Source organism: Microtus ochrogaster, unplaced genomic scaffold (assembly GCF_000317375.1).
Source record: "Microtus ochrogaster isolate Prairie Vole_2 unplaced genomic scaffold, MicOch1.0 UNK22, whole genome shotgun sequence".
NCBI lineage: Eukaryota > Metazoa > Chordata > Mammalia > Rodentia > Cricetidae > Microtus > Microtus ochrogaster.
Window position 1 is genome coordinate 2,724,954 of NW_004949120.1, and position 16,799 is coordinate 2,741,752.

At 39.6% G+C, this 16,799-nt stretch overlaps 1 protein-coding gene across 1 annotated transcript in view; it reads left to right on the forward strand.

Moving 5' to 3' along the window:
- Vrk2 (VRK serine/threonine kinase 2) overlaps nucleotides 1-16,799 on the forward strand; it is a 104,551-nt gene that overhangs the window by 45,475 nt on the left and 42,277 nt on the right. Inside the window, exons 6-7 of the mRNA XM_005367732.3 lie at nucleotides 11,899-12,004; nucleotides 13,538-13,630. Of these exons, the coding sequence (XP_005367789.1) occupies nucleotides 11,899-12,004; nucleotides 13,538-13,630 (199 nt within the window). The remainder of the gene's footprint in view (nucleotides 1-11,898; nucleotides 12,005-13,537; nucleotides 13,631-16,799) is intronic.

Consider the following 16,799-nt stretch of genomic DNA (forward strand, 5'->3'; position numbering starts at 1 on the left):
CTTCTTTATGATCTAATCTTCAATGTGGTATCCTAACACACAGCCTCCTTCTCTTTGTTAGCAGTCAGTTACTCGGTCCACCTCAGAAAGCTAGGAGAACATTGTTCACCTTGAAGGAAAACAGTAAAAATTTTTTAAAGTTAGCCTTGAATGTACCTATTAGCACATACAAAATTCATTAATTATGATTTTAGAAAAGTCATTTATTTTGCACCAATCCTGTTGCAGGCTGTGTCATAGATGTTATCCTACTTTGTCAATTTTAGACAAGTGATAGTTTTACTTTAGATGTGAGAAAACAGGCCTGGGGCCTTTGTTCAGATACCTTTCCATAGTACAAATAAAGTAAAGTGTCTTCTACAGGGTCCTGAATGGACCAGAAATCATGGGGCATCCGTAGCATGTTACATGTACTGATAAATCATCTCGCACTATAAGAGTTGGCTTCAGAATTGTGTGACATACTACTGAAGAAAGGATAGAGAGAATTCTGGGTAAAACGGAAGAGCAGAATTTGCCAGTATGATCTGGTTAGGGATAACTGTCAGGAAAAAAAGAGACTCTTACAAAAAGAGGAAGACCTTTGAAGATTCACAGAGGCAGTGGTAGAATATACCAAAAGTGTGGCACCAAAGATGGGCAACATAGCCTAAAGGAAAGCAAGAGATGCAGGGCCCCAGCCACATACTTCCTTTACTGGTGGAGGGTTATCAGGAACCGCATGTCAAAGGTAATACAGACAGATTCTGGTAAAGCCAAACCAAACCACACCAAACCAACCAATCCAAACACCCAAAACAAGTCCTCAGAACATTCTCCGTATCCCTCACAAGCCTCACATTGGTGACAGTTTCCTCCAAGGCTGAACCATTCCATCCTGCAGTGCTACTTCTGAAGCTGGAGATCAACAATCAAACTGCCTTGTCTGAGTCCTTGAAACTGAACAGATGCACTAGGCCCCTCCCTGACAGAGCAAACAACAGAAGCGAAAAGCCCTTCTGAGAGGAAGCAAAACCAAGCCACAAATAGTCTCTCAGACCAGACCAACTGCCTAGAAGAAGCAGAACCAGCTTGAGCTGCCTGGTTTAGCCAAAGTGAGGCACCTGGAAGGGATACTTCCCACATTGAGCAGCCTGTGCAGTGTGCTCCTGGTTCTCAGCTTCCTGAGCTGTGGGCTTTGCTGATGTAACAGTCATTTCTGCTCCTTTAAGTAACTGGCCCATTTTCCTGTCAGTAACCCCAGTAAAACACATTGATTCATCAAGTTTGACTTTGGTGGTATCAATGTTTTGCTTTGTTGTGGGTTCCCTATCTTGGGGCGAGTAAATGTGTGTGTTATGTCTCCCCAGAAAATGTTTTTGTCTTAAAACAAGACAAATTGTAGCTTTTATTGAGATGATGATTCTTCTGATGGTCAACAGTAGAACAAACAAACAGTTCTGTCACTCATCATGATCCATAGGCCAGTAGATAGGCACGATCTTGAGAAAGAAAAAATATAAAAACAAAATAACAACACTTGTTGAAAATTGAGATACCTTGGAGGGCTGAGGAAGGAGTAATCACAAGCCAGAGAATCTGAATTTAACCTCTCTCAGCACCAGCAAGAGAGGCATCCATACAAAGTGGTGTGAAAGCCAGAGGGAACAGGACCATCACAGGGTGAAGGTTGGAGGAGTCTGCTCAAGCACTGAAGTACATGGATAAACTTAGTCCTGTTCTTGATGGCTGAGAACAGTTCTCATCAGCTGAGGATAACTCTGAGCTTGAGGTCAGTGGGTGGACCACCTCTGGAACGCCTGAAAGGATCAGTATCAGCTCAGGACCCCCAAGACCAATTTCTCAGCACAAAGATATATTTTCCCCAGAGGAGCAGAGGTCAGAGAATAAAAGACAAAGGCAGGAGATAGAGGAAAAGGGAGAAGGGGAAGGGAGCAAGGGCGAAGAGGAAGAGATATTTGTCCTGGAGGGACAAAGGATTGCTTCTGGATAGAGAGGAGACAGATGTGGCACATAGAAAAATGGTGGTTTATAAAAGAAAAAGGGGAAACCTCATGTTAGAATGGGGTGTTTAAATGTGTATTTTAATTAGGTGAACCAAATGGGACTTTTGATTGCTGGACTTCAGTACTTTGATAGGTGGACCTTGGTAGTCATCCTCAGGAGGAGGAAGTGGTCAAATAAGGGAGTAGACTTTGGTGGCTAACCTTAGGAATGTAATCTAATGGGTTAGCAGGGAAGAGAGAATGGGGAGTAGGGTAAGGCCTGGTAAAGCGACATGCTTTAGTGAGCCAGTATCCCTTGACCAGTGTTCACTACTGCAGAGCCTAAAGACTCTGAGTTACTGAACGTGCATAGCAACATCCAGTGTAGCAGTGATGAAAACTGGTACTCAGGAAGCCTTAATAGTATGAACACAGGCCTTTCTTTAAAACTTTTATTTATTTATTTATTCATATGAATGCAGTTCCCCTCCCTCTGCTCTTCCCACGTGCTTCCCACCTCCTCTCCCATCTGGATCTACTTTATTTCTGTCTCTCATTAGAAAAGAGCAGCTTCTAGGAAATAACAGCCAAACACAACAAAATAAAATATAATAAGATAACACAAAAGCCATCATGTTAAAATTAGTCAAGACGAGCCAACAGAAAAATAAAAGAGCCTAAGATAAGGCACAAGAATCAGAGACCCACTTGTTTACACATCCAGGAGTCTCATAAAAGCACAAAACAAAAAGCTATAGTATACATGTAGAGGGCCTGGTGCAGACCCGTGTGGGTCCTGTGGTTGCTGTGTTAGTGTCTGTGAGTTCATATGAGCCTTCCTCAGTCGTTTCAGTGGGCCTTGTTCTGCTGTTTTCACCTTCTCTGTCTCCCTTCTGCTACCTCTTTCATGGGTGGTTCTCCTAGCTCTGAGGGGAGAGATTTGATAGAGACATCCCATTTATAGCTGAGTATTTGAAGGTCTCTCTTTTTCCTCCTAATGTCTGGCTGTGAGTCTCTATATTTGTTTCCATGCTGCAGGAGGAATCTTCTGATCTATTGGTATAGCAGATTATCAGTAAGAGTCATTTTATTAATACTTTTTTAAAGACTAGAACTATTTGCTTTGATCCTAGCTCATTAGGCCATCTAGACTCTTAGTCTTAGACACTCAAGCAGTGTGCAGTTTGTGTTCCATTTCATGGAGTGGTCCTTAAGTCAAATCACACATTGGTTGGTCACTCCCACAAGGTTTGTGCCACCTTTGGCCTAACATATTTTGTAGATCAAAGGTTTTGTGGCTGGGTTGGTGTTTACTTTTCTCTATTGGTAGCCTGCAGAGTACCTTTCTGTGTCCCAGACACTAGAACGTGGGGGTGAAGGTTCTGTGTAGGCCCCAGCCAGGCCTCTCCATGTCCAGTGAGCTGTGTGGGTGTTGTCTTCAACAATGGGATCTTATTGTCAGTTTATGGAGAGCAACCTATTATCTTGGCAATACCTGAGTTGTGCAGGGGTTTTCGTAGGACTCCTTTGGCCAACAACTCAGTTGGATTAAACCCAGTCTTAGCACTGGAAACTTCACTTGGTGACAAGAGATGGCCAGTAGGGGTTCCTTCTCGCTCAATATTTGGAGACTTCATTAGGATCACCTTTGTATATTTATAGGAAATTCCCACTGCATTAGAGTTCATACAGCCCCTCAAATGCTCTTCAGTCCTAGCTTTCTCTCCCCACATTCCTATCTTTCCCCCCTTCTTACCTGATAGTCCGTTTCTAGGCCCCTTTCCACCTTCATCCTGGCTCAGTCTACCCATATAGTTTATCTCTCCCCACTCCCAAGGAGAACCATGCGTCCCTCCTAGTCTTTTCCCGTGTGTCTAACTTCTGAATCTACAGACTTAGCTTGGTTATCATTTATTTAATGGCTAATATCCACATATAAACAAATACATAGCATACTTATCTTTCTGAGTCTGGGTTACTCATTCAGAATGACTTTTTCTAGCTCCATCTATTTGCCAGCAATTTTCTCGACGTCATTTTTTAAACAGCTGAGTAATACTCCGTTGTGTAAATGTACCAAATTTTCTTTACCAGTTCTTCTTTTGAGGGACATCTAGGTTGTTTCTTGCTATTATGAACAGAATAGCAATTAGCATAGTTGAACAAGTGTCCTGGTGGCAGGATGAAGCGTCCTTTGGGCGTATGTCCAAGAGTGATATAGCTGGGTCTTGAGGTAGATAGAGTTCCATTTTCTGAGGAACCGCCACACTGATTTCCATAGTAGCTGTACAAGTTTGCACTCCCACCAGCAATGGAGGAGTGTTCCTTGTGCTCCACATCCTTGTAGTACCACTTGTATTATTGATTTTAGCTGTTCTAACAGGTGTAAGATGGAATCTCAAAACTGTTTTTATTTGCATTTCCCTGACAGCTTTGTAAAAAAAAGAAAGTGTAACATTTTTTTAAGTGTTAGTCAGTCATTTGAGTTTCCTCTATTAAGTAATCTCTTTTAGATTGGTACCCTGTTTTAAAATGGGTTCTTTTAGTTTTTGTATACCAATTCTCTTGAGTCCTTGATATACTTTGGATATTAATTTTCTATTGGATGTGGAATTGATAAAAAAAATTTTCCAGGGCTGGAGAGATGGCTCAGCGGTTAAGAGTATTGTCTGCTCTTCCAAAGGTTCTGAGTTCAATTCCCAGCAACCACATGGTGGCTCACAACCATCTGTAATGAGGTCTGGTGCCCTCTTCTGGCCTACAGGCATACACACAGACAGAATATTGTATTGTATACATAATAAATAAATATTTAAAAAAAAACAAATTTTTTTTTCCATTTTTTATTCTGCCACTTTGTCCTATTGACTGTGTCCTTTGCCTTACAGAAACTTTTCCCACAGCAGCTATCATTATACAAACTGGGGGAAACAGAAGGCATTCCTCTAAATCCCTAAAATCAAGGGTCTCCACTCTCTTCTCTTACCAGTACTTGGACAAAATCCATATGCCAGAGACCATGGGGGACATTTCTCATTCAAAACACTACAGGGATTTCATGAAATTTAACAGTTTCTATACAGCAAGGGAATCATCCTAGTGAATAGAGAGCCTTTGCATCGGAAAACACCTTTGACAACTCTTCATCAGATAAAGACATATTGTATGGGATATGATCATAACTGAAGAGATTAAACAGCAAAAATACTAAGTGTACCAATAGACTAATGGATTCTTTTTTTTGAGTCTTTTTAAAATTAATTTATTTATTTATTAAAGATTTCTGCCTCCTCCCCACCACCGCCTCCCATTTTCTCCCCCTCCCCCAATCAACTCCCCCTCCTTCATCAGCCCAAGAGCAGTCAGGGTTCCCTGCCCTGTGGGAAGTCCAAGGACCTCCCACCTCCTTCCAGGTCTAGTAAGGTGAGCATCCAAACAGCCTAGGCTCCCACAAAGCCAGTACGTGCAGTAGTATCAACACCCAGTGCCACTGTTCTTGACTTCTCAGAAGTCCTCATTGTCTGCTATGTTCAGCGAGTCTGGTTTTATCCCATGCTTTTTCAGACCCGGTCCAGCTGGCCTTTGTGAGTTCCCGATAGAACATCCCCATTGTCTCAGTGTGTGGGTGCACCCCTCGCAGTCCTGAGTTCCTTGCTTGTGCTCTCTCTCCTTCTGCTCCTGATTTTGACCTTGTGATTTCAGTCCTGTGCTCCAATGTGGGTCTCTGTCTCTGTCTCCTTTCATCGCCTGATGAAGGTTAATATCTTGAAAAGGAGAAATAAAGATGGCTAGTTTGGACTAGTGTTTAATGTTCTCAGCCATCAGAAAATATGAATTAAAACTAGCTCAAAAGGGCTGAGAGATAGCTCCATGGTTAATAGTGCTTGCTGTTCTGGTTCAGGCACCATCTCCACTATTGCTAGGAGTCTTCACTGGAGTCACCTTTGTGGTTTCCTGGGGTTTCCCTGGCACCTGGTTTCTCCCTAACGCTAGAATGGTCCCCCTCTATCAAGATATCTCTTTCATTACTCCCTCTCCGCCCCTCTGCCAACTTGGCCATCCTGATACCTCATGTTCCCATCTTCCATCCCTTCCCTTTTGCCCCTCTCTTACTCCCAATTTACACAGCAGAGCCTATCTATTTCCCCTTCCCTGGGCAATCCATGGGCCCTCTTAGGGTCTTCATTGTTACCTATCTTCTCTGGGGCTGTGGATTGTAGCCTGGTTATCCTTAGTTTCACATCTTATATTCACTTATCAATGAGGACATACCATGTTTGTCTTTCTGAGTCTGGGTTACCTCACTCAGGATGATTTTTTTTTTCTACTTTGATACATTTGCCTGCAAATTTCATGATATTATTTTTTTAAATAATCACCGAATAATACTCCGTTGTGTAAATGTACCGCATTTTCTATACCCATTCTTCAGTTGAGGGGCATCTAGGTTGTTTTTAGGTTCTGGCAATTACTAATAATGCTGCTGTGAACATGGTTGAGCAAGTGTCCTTGTGATATGATTGAGCATCCTTTGAGTATATGGCCAAGAGTGGTATTGCTGGATCTTGGGGTAAATTGATTCCCAATTTTCTGAGAAACCACCTTACTGATTTCCAAGGTGACTGTACAAGTTTGTACTCCTACCAGCAATGGAGGAGTGTTCCTCTTACTCTGCATTCTCTCTAACATAGGCTGTCACTGGTGTTTTTGATCTTAGCCATTCTGACAGTTGTAAGATTCTGTCTCAGAATCATTTTGAGTTGCATTTCCATGATGACTAAGGATGTTGAGCATTTCCTTAAATGTCTTTTGGCCATTTGAGATTTTTCTGTTGAGAGTTCTCTGTTTAGCTCTGTACCCCATTTTTAATTGGATTATTTGATATTTTGATGTTCAGTTTCTTCAGTTCTTTATATATTTTGGAGATCAGTCCCCTGTCAGTTGTGGGGTTTGTGAAGATCTTTTCCTATTTGGTAGGCTACCATTTTGTCTTACTAACTGTGTCCTTTGCCTTATAGAAGGCTTTCAGTTTAGGAGATTCCATTCATTAATTGTTGATCTCAGTGTCTGTGCTTCTGGTGTTATATTCAGGAAGTAGTCTCTTGTGCCAGTGCATTCAAGGCTACTTAATCCCTTCTCTTCTATCAGGTTCAGTGTAACTGGATTCATGTCGAGGTCTTTGATCCACTTAGACTTGAGTTTTGTGCATGGGAGTAAATATGTAACTATTTTCATTCTTCTACATGTTGATATCAAGTTATGCCAGCACCATTTGTTGAAGATGCTGAAGAGATAGTTCAGCAGTTACGAGCATTGCCCACATTTTCAAAGGTCTGGAGTTCAATTCCCAGCAGCCACCTGATGGCTCACAACCATCTGTAATGAGATCTGGTGCCCTCTTGAGGAAAAGACCTGGTCAGCTGTCTTTATCAACATAAACCATGAAACCCTATATGGATAATTTCAACAGGAGACCCCTATATACAGGCTGCCCGTGCATGCTTCAGCATTATCTGGGCATAAACAAACAAACAAACATGTCAACATCTAGTTGTGCCAGCACCATTTGTTGAAGATACTTTCTTTTGTCTATTGTATAATTTTTGGGCTTCTTTGTCAAAAGTAGGTATTCATAGGTGTATGGATTTATGTCTGTGTCTTTGATTCGATTCCATTGATCCATGTGTCTCTTTTTATGCTAGTATCAAGCTGTTTTTATTACTGTAGCTCTATAGTAGAACTTGAAGTTGGGGATGGTGATGCGTCCAGAAGTCCCTTTATTGTACAGGACAGTTTTAACTATTCTAGGTTTTTCGTTTTTCCATATGAAGTTGAGTATTGTTTTTTCAAAGGGATTTTGATGTGAATTGTATTGAATCTAAAGATTGCTTTTGTTAAGATTGCCATTTTTACCATATTAATGCTAATATCCAAAAGTATGGGAGATCTTTCTATTTTCTGATATCTTCCTCAATTTCTTTCCTCAGAGACTTAACATTCTTTTCATAGAGGTCTTTCCTTTGTTTGGTTAGAACTATCTGGTGTAGGAGGTCCTTCTGCTTATGTATTGCTTTCATTGGTTAATCAATAAAGAAACTGCTTGGCCTGATAAGGCAGAACTTATGTGGGGGGAGAAGACAGAACTGAATTCTGGGAGGAAGAAAGCAGAGTCAGAGAGCGGCCATGGAGCTACCAGGTCAGACATGTTGAATCTTTCCCGGTAAGCCATGACCTCATGGTGATATACAGATTATTAGAAATGGGTTAAATCAAGATGTGAGAGTTAGCCAATAAGAGGCTAGAGATAATGGGCCAGACAGTGATTTAATTAATACAATTTCTGTGTGGTTATTTCGGGTGATATATGTTGTTGATTTTCTTAAAGAACCAACTTTTTGTTTTAGTAATTTTTTTTTGTATTTTTCTTTTTGTTCATATTTTATTGATTTCAGTTCTCGAGTTGATGCTTTCTTGTCATTTACTCCTCTTGAGTGAGTTTGCTTCTTTTTGATCTAGAGCTTTCAAGTGTACTGTTAAGTCACTAGTGTGAAATTTCTCCAAATTCTTTATGTAGGCTTCCTCTTAGTACTGTTTTCATAGTGTTCCATAACTTCAGGTATGTTGTGCATTCATTTTTATTAAATTTTAGGAAGTCTTTAATTTCTTTCTTTATTTCTTCCTTGACTCAGTTTTGATTTATTTTAGAGTTATTCAATTTTCATGTGTTTGTAGGTATAACTGCAGTTTTCTTTCCCACCTGCCTGTTCCTGATTAACCACTCTGCGTTGTAATATTAATTACAAACTTTTTGACCTATTAGCTCAGATTTATTATTAACTAACTCTTATAACTTAAACTAACCCATTCCTATTAATCTGTGTATTATCATGTGGCCATGGGGTTACCTCACTCCTTGCTTCCCCAAATGGCTATGGGCGTCTCCCAGACTTCACCTACTTTTTCCCTGTATCTTCACTTAGATTTTGCATCTGGCTCTATTTTGCCTGGGTATTGGCCAAATCAGCTTCTTTATTAACTAACCATAATAAAACATATTCACAGCATACAGAAAGATATCCCACATCATGTAGGCTTTCTGGTATTTGTGTTATTGTTGAATTCTCACTGATTCTATAATATACAGAGGGTTATTCCAATTTCTTTGCATGTTTTGAGATTTGCTTTGTGACCAAGTATGTAATCAGTTTTAGAGAACATTCCATGAGGTGCTGAGAAGAAGGTATATTCTTTTGTTTTTTGGGTGAAATGTTCTATAGATGTCTGTTAAGGCCATTTGAGTCATAACATCTCATTTCTCTGTTAACGTTTTGTCTGGCAGACCTGTCCACTGGTGAGAGTCAGGTGTTGAAGTCTCCCACTATTAGTGTGTGGGGTTTGATGTGTGATTTATACTTTAGTAATGTTTCTTTTACAAGTGTAGGTACCCTTGTATTTGGGGTATAAATATTCAGAATTGATACTTTATCTTGATGGATTTTTTCCTTTGATGAATATGAAATGACCTCCATCTCTTTTGATTAATTTTAGTTTGAATCTATTTTGTTAGGTATTAGTATAGCTACACCAGTTTGCTTCTTTGACCTCTTTGGTTGGAAATTTTTACCCAACTTTTTACTCTGAAGTAGTGTCTGTCTTTGAGGTTGAGATGTGCTTCTTGTATGCAGCAGAAGGATGGATCCTGTTTTTGTATCCATTCTATTAGCCTATGTCATTTTATAGGCAAATTGAGTTCATTGATATTGAGAGATATAATGACCAGTGATTATTAATTTCTGTTACTTTTGTTTTTTTCTTGTTGGTGGTATTGTGTGTGTATTTATTTAATTTATTTATTTTGGATTTGTTGTTTTGAGGTTATCTATTGACTGTTTTTCATGGGTGCAGCTAACTTCCTTGGGTTGTTTTCTTTGTAGTTCTTCCTGTAGGGCTGAGTTTGTGGATAAGTATTGTTTAAATCTGGCTTTGTCATAGAATATCTTTTTCCCTCCATCTATAGCGAGTGAAATTTTGTTGGGTATGGTAGTCTGGACTGGCATCTCTGGTCTTTTAGTATCTACAAAATGTCTGTTCAGGACCTTCTGGCTTTCAGAGTCTCCATTTGGAAGACAGATGTAATTCTGATAGGTCTGCCTTTATATGTTTCTTGGCCTTTTTCCTTTGTATCTATTAATATTCTTTCTTTATTCTGTATGTTTAGTGTTTTATTATGTGGCAAGGAGATTTTTTTTTTGGTCCAATCTATTTGGTGTTCTGTAAACTGCTTGTATCTTCATAGTCATGTTCTTTTTTAGACAGTTTAGAGAGTTTTCTTCTATGATTTTGTTGAATATATTTTCTGTGCTTTTGAGCTGGCAGTCTTCTCCTTATATCTCTATTATTCTTAGGTTTGGTCTTTTCATGGTGTCTGAGATTTCCTAGATGTTTTGTGGTAAGAATTTGTTGGATTTAAACTTTTCTGTGATCAATGAATTTATTTCCTCTGTTTTATCTTCAATGCCTTTTATCTTTTATATTCTGTTGATTATTTTTGCATCTCTACTTCTTGTTCATTTACCCAGTTTTTCCATTTCCAGAATTCCCTTGGTTTGTGTTTACTTCATTTCCTCTATTTCAATTTTCAAATTTTGAACTGTTTCCTTCACCTTTTTTATTGTTTTTTTTTTCTTAACTTTCTTGGCTTTCTTTAGAGGATTTATTGATTTCTTCCTATTCTAATTTGTCTTTTTCCTCTGTTTCCTTAAGGTATTTTTTCATTTTCTTTTTAAGGTTTTCTATCATTTCCATAAGGTTATTTTTAAGATTGCTTTCTTCTGCTTCATTTGTGTTGAGATGTTCAGATGTTGTTATTGAAGAACCACTAGTTCCTAGTAATGCAATTTTTTTTTTTTGCTTTTTATGATTTTGAATGTATTCTTACACTGCCATTTACCCATCTGGGTTTGGGATAATTATAGCTGGGTGTTTATTCTTGTGGTGTTTTTGTTGTTTGGGTCTTTTGTTCCTTTGTTGTCTATTTCCATTATTGTCTTTTGGCCTCATTGGGCAAGGGTTCTAGTAATTGGCTGGTTGTCAGTTGGAGTAGGGTTGTCTCAGGCAAGGTTTCTGGGTATCTGAGTGTGTAGATCCAGTGTATCATCCAGTTTTTCTGGCTGGTGTAGACTTTACTTGTGCCTATGGGGCCTGTTCTTCCTACTTGTGTGGGTGGTGCTTGCGCCTATAGGTTCTGCTGATGTTTCTAGAGAGGGTTCTTCGAGAGGAGGTTGCTTTTATTCCAATTGGTGCAGGTGATGCTTGTGTCTCTAAAGGCTGCTCGTCCAGATAATTCAGGTGGTGCTTATGCCTCTAGGGCCTGCTGATCTTGTGGCAGATGGTTGGTCAGGGGGGAGGATGATGGATTTGGGTGGAGGAGTGGGTCTTGTAGGTTACAGAGTCCAGTGGATAGCGGTGGTGGTGGAGGGTCCTGCCTACAGGACTCTTCCCTGTTGACCTGCTTCTGGGACTGAAATGGGCGGGGGTGGGCACGAGATGTGACCTGGGTCTTATGGCCTAGGAATTGGGGCAATTTATCTGGGATACCAGTCACTGACCTCTTCTTCCAATTGGTACAGGTGGAACTTGTGCTTCTAGGGTCTGTTGATCTTGCAGAAGCCTGACTGGTCAGGGGGAGAAGGATGGGTTCAGTGGGTTTGTGTAACACAGCAGGTCTTGTAGGTTATGGTATCCAATGGGTGGCAGCAGTGGTGGGATAGTGGGTCATTGTGCACACATTCCCCAGCAGCTTGGACTCATTATCCTTTGTTGTTAGGTGGCAAGCGTTGTTCTTTAAAATTTGTTAAGAGATAATCTCACAATTTTTATTTCAGGAAGATCTCTTTTCTGATATCTCTTACAGTTACAGATTCATGGTGATGGAAAGACTGGGAATAGATTTACAAAAGCTCTCGGACACAAACGGTGTTTTTAAAAAGTCAACTGTGCTGCAGCTTGGAATCAGGGTGGTGAGTTTAAGACGCTTTACGTCAAATGCCTCAACTTGAGATTACTTTCTTGTTGTGCTTTTTACAGAATTCTGAGAAAATAAAGATGATTTCCTAGCAATATCAGTTATAGAGGGTAGAAAGCATTTTGGTGAAATTGTTAACCATGGGCTCTGCAGATGACAGGCTATGCTGTGTTTGATCACTGCTATTACTCAGTTTTCCCTTACAGCTTAGTTTTGCTTATCAGACCAAGCTGAGGTTAGCTATAAAATAACCTTTCTTTTGTCTGTGGCATTTCTAACTGCAAATTATAGCCAAATAGACTACTTCTCTTGCATAATATGGTATGGTTTGATCTAAAGTATTTTGATTATATGTTTAGGGGTGGTGGCAACAATTAATTATACCAATGGATCCCACCCCCCTCCCCCTCCACTGCTAACCATGAAGCAATGTAGTCACAAATAACCTTGAATGCATTCATTTGTTGATCAAGCCACGTATTTCCCTTATTTGTTTGTGTTTTGCTTGGATCTTTTCCCACCCCAATCATAAGTAGATTGAAACAGCTCATGTCAGGCCGTGATGTGGAAAATAATTAATTTCTCCATTATCTGTTCATCTATCCATTCTCCTAGTAAGTGTTTACGGAACACTTCTCTCTCTTTCTTTCTTCTCTCATATATGTCTCCCCCCACCGTGTGTGCATATAACATGTAAGGTTCTAGGGTTTTAATGATGCCTAAGAGTTTGTTATTACACAGGATAATAATCAGAGGTACAATATTTTGTTCTGATGTCTTCAAGATTTGAATCATAACTACTGATTGATGAGTGAACTCTTTTACTCATAGATGTCTTGACTATTTTCCTGTACTTTTAAGCTATTTATTCTCAGTCTAAATTGTTTTTCATGTTACTGTGATGAAAATACCCTGGAAAAAGCAAATTAAAGGAGAAAACATTTACATTGTTTTATAATTTGAGGTTATAGCCCCTCCTTGTTAGGAAAGTCACAAACAACAGAATCTTGGGGCAACTGATCACATTGCATTCATAGTCAGGAAAGAGTGATGCGTGTCTGTGCCAGCTCTCTTTCTTCATTTGCTACAGTTCAGAATTTCATCCCAGGGAATGCTGCCACACACAGTGGCTAAATCTTCCCTTCAAAATTAGTCTACTCGAGATAATTCCCTACAGCTATTCCCAGAGGCTCATCTCTCACATGATTCTAGATTTTTTTTTCCACTTGACAATTGAGATTAAACGTCACATTCCTCTTTGTACATTTTGGTCTGACCGGTCACTGGGCTTTCAGTGTCATAAGAATAAGTATTGTTAAGTCTTGATTTCCCTCCCTCCGTCAGAGGTTCAAGTACATATATTTGATGTTTGAGGATCATTTGATTCAACCCTTTATGGGATGAGCAACCAGAAATGATATTTTAGGATAATCAATAATAGTGAGATACATTATTTTACCATGCATGTAAATAAACCATTACTCTAGTGTAAAACATTGATACTGATCTTATCTATTTCTTTTCACAGCTGGACATACTGGAGTATATACATGAAAATGAATATGTTCATGGTGATATAAAAGCGGCAAACCTACTGTTGGGTTACACAAATCCAGATCGGGTAAAGATGGCATTAACATTTGCTTTCAGTGAGCGTCTTTGGAGTATTGTAGTCAAATTTAGCAGAGACAGACTCTTAACCCACAAGAGTTTACAAACGAGGGCTTAGTATGATGAATGTTTCAATTTGTCTTGCCTTGCTTACCTAATTTAATCCTTGCACCAGATTAATGAGTAATTAGGATGAAGAACCCAAGAGTCAGAAGGGTTAAATCATTTGCTAATGGACACACATTGAAGAAGTGTCTGAGCAGGAATCTGAGTTTCTAAGCAAATGCAGATAAAGTATCACGGCCATCCAGGGAGAGGGGATGGATCTGTGCAGAAAGATGGCTGCATGGGGCTCCATTTTTCTCCCTGTAGTTGAGCAAAGAAACATGTCCAAAAGAGATTTCCATTGGGGTAGAAATCTTCTACCCAGTATCATAGTATTTCTTGAGATGTGGCCAGGACAATACCAGTTTCAAGCAATTATTAGTAGCCCAGGTTTGAAAGCAAGGAGGATGAACCGTCAAAGTCCTAATGGTTTCTAGGGCAGTGAAACTTCTGTATTCACCAACACTGCACATATATCGTTATTTCTTTGTCAAGTCCCACTTTTATTGGACATCATGGTAATGCTATTGTCATTGTTGGTTTATCCGTATTAACAAAAGTCTTACTGAGGAGAGTTGAGGTGAAAGCTGCAGGTTCAGGGGCTGGGATTATATGGGAACTCAGAGCACTTGCTGCTTATGTTTACCCAAGTTACTCAAAATTTATCTAAATTAAACACAAAAGTTTCTCCAAATAAAATAAGTTATAAAATTATGGCAAAAGTAACTAAATGACTGAAATTTACTTTAAGTTAATTTGAACTATCATATTTTGCAACTGTTATCTAATGTCTCAACAGATTTAAAGTAAAAAAAAAAACATAGAGAGAAGTATAATATAAGTGCTTAATGGACCTCTCTGTAAGTTTTGAAAATTCTAAATAAGAGAAAAAGTCTCAACAAAACATACTAATTAGTTAAAAGTTTAAATCTATCTCTAAATTAATCCAACATAAAGAATGAGTACATATAAAATATCCCCGTGGGGTTTATCACTTTGCTAGTCAGGAGTAGAACATCTCCAACTCTTTGAGGACTGGAAGAGGTTTAGCTTCCTGTCTCCCTCAGGATGCAACATCTGCCTGTGGTTTTCTCTCTTCTGAACCTTGAGCTTCTGCCTGAGCCTGTGGTCTGCCATGGTTGCTCACTCCATGCTGTAGTTAGGATGTTCCTGGGTGTTTGTAGGGCTTGGCTCTTTCGAGGAGCACAGTCCTGTGTTATACATTTAAAGCCTCCAAACACTTATTTACTTCATGATTATCGTGTGCAGCAGGGGTATATACCCAGGCATGACTTTTCTCTCCATTTGGAAGAGATTTTATATGCTGCTGCATAACTTACATGTCTTATTTCCTTATAATTTACCTTTTTGGGTTTTTAGAGAGGATCTCAAATAGTTCTGGCTAGCAATGAATTTGCTCATGTAGTCAAGGCTAACTGTGAGTTCCTCATCCACCTACCTTCAGTTCCAGAATGCTGGGCCACAGGGCTAAGCCACTGTGCCTGGCTTTCCAGTCTGTCTTCTGAACTTAGGTTGTACTTTGGGCATTTTATTTCCATGTAGATGATCATAAATAATGTGGATAAGGGTACCAGCGTTTTCTTTATTGCAGACTTTGTTTATAACCAGGGAACTTGCTTACAAGAACTTCATTTCATAATTTGATTTTTATTTAGAATTTATTCTTCTGCATGAAAAGACAAAGAGCCTAGCTTTACTGTTTGCAAGTTTTAGGTTTCTCATGTTTCTGCAACACTTGGTTGGCATCAAATGTTTTATCATAATTTCTTCTCTTGAATCCTAGTGTGTGTGTGTGTGTGTGTGTGTGTGTGTGTGAGAGAGAGAGAGAGACAGAGACAGAGACAGAGAGAGAGAGAGACAGACAGACAGAGAGAGAGAGAGAGAGAGAGAGGGAGAGAGAGAGAGAGGTCAGTACCATGAATATTGGTGCATTGTTTGCTTGAGCTTTATACTACGTTTCAGCATTAGGTGATCTGCCTGTGCCTTGCGGCTTCCTTCTTGCCTCTGACCCTGCTTTATGTATTTTCTTTTTATTATGTTTTTTTTCTCACTGTCGCTCTAGTCATATTTTCTATGCTTATTTATATAGATAAATTAAAAAAAATTCGGTTTTCTTACTGAAGTTTTGGTATATTTTTAAGTTAATTTGGTTGAGACCTGACGTTATAAGACAGAAGTTTCTGTCTTGCCCAGTCTCATGCCATTCAGTCCCAAAGAAACACACAGAGGCTTATATTAATTATAAACTGTTTGGCCGATTAGCTCAGGCTTTATGGCTATCTAGCTCTTATAAACTTAAATTAATCCATAATTCCTTTCTATATTAGCCTCATGGCTTGGTACCTTTCATCAGTGAGGCATTTTCATCTTGCTTTCTCTGAGTCTGGCTGGTGACTGCATCTCTGCCCTTCTTCTTTGCAGAATTTTTATAGTCAGGTTGCCTCGCTTATACTTCCTGTATGGCTACTGTCCAATTAGTTTTATTAAACCACTGCGAGTGACATATCTTCACAGGTTACAAGAGCATTATCACACAGCACTTCCCCCTTTTCTCCTTTCAAAATAAGAACTCTGAGTCCAATCTTCTTTGTTTAGCTTTTCTCCTGACCATTATCTATAACAACTTCCAACCAACACCCTAACAAAGGCAAGCATTCATAATCCATTATTTTTTGGGAATGTGAGTGGTGTTTTCTAGGCAACTTCCTGATGATTGGGTGCACAGACTATATTATGAGACCCAGGGAAAAATTAGGATTATGGTCAGTTCCCCAACTGGAATGTGTGACGCTTGATCATCTCAGCCAGCAGTCTTGAAGCTGTTCTTGATAGAACTCAGAAAAAACTGCATCAAATGTGCATCAGAGGTGCTCTGAAATGTTGGATTGTCTGGGTCATCTACTTCTGCTGGAGATTTTTCAGGGGGGATCTTCCTCAGTCAAACCTTATTTTACAGCCGGGCGGTGGTGGCACACGCCTGTAATCCCAGCACTTGGGAGGCAGAGGCAGGCGGATCTCTGTGAGTTCGAGACCAGCCTGGTCTACAGAGCTAG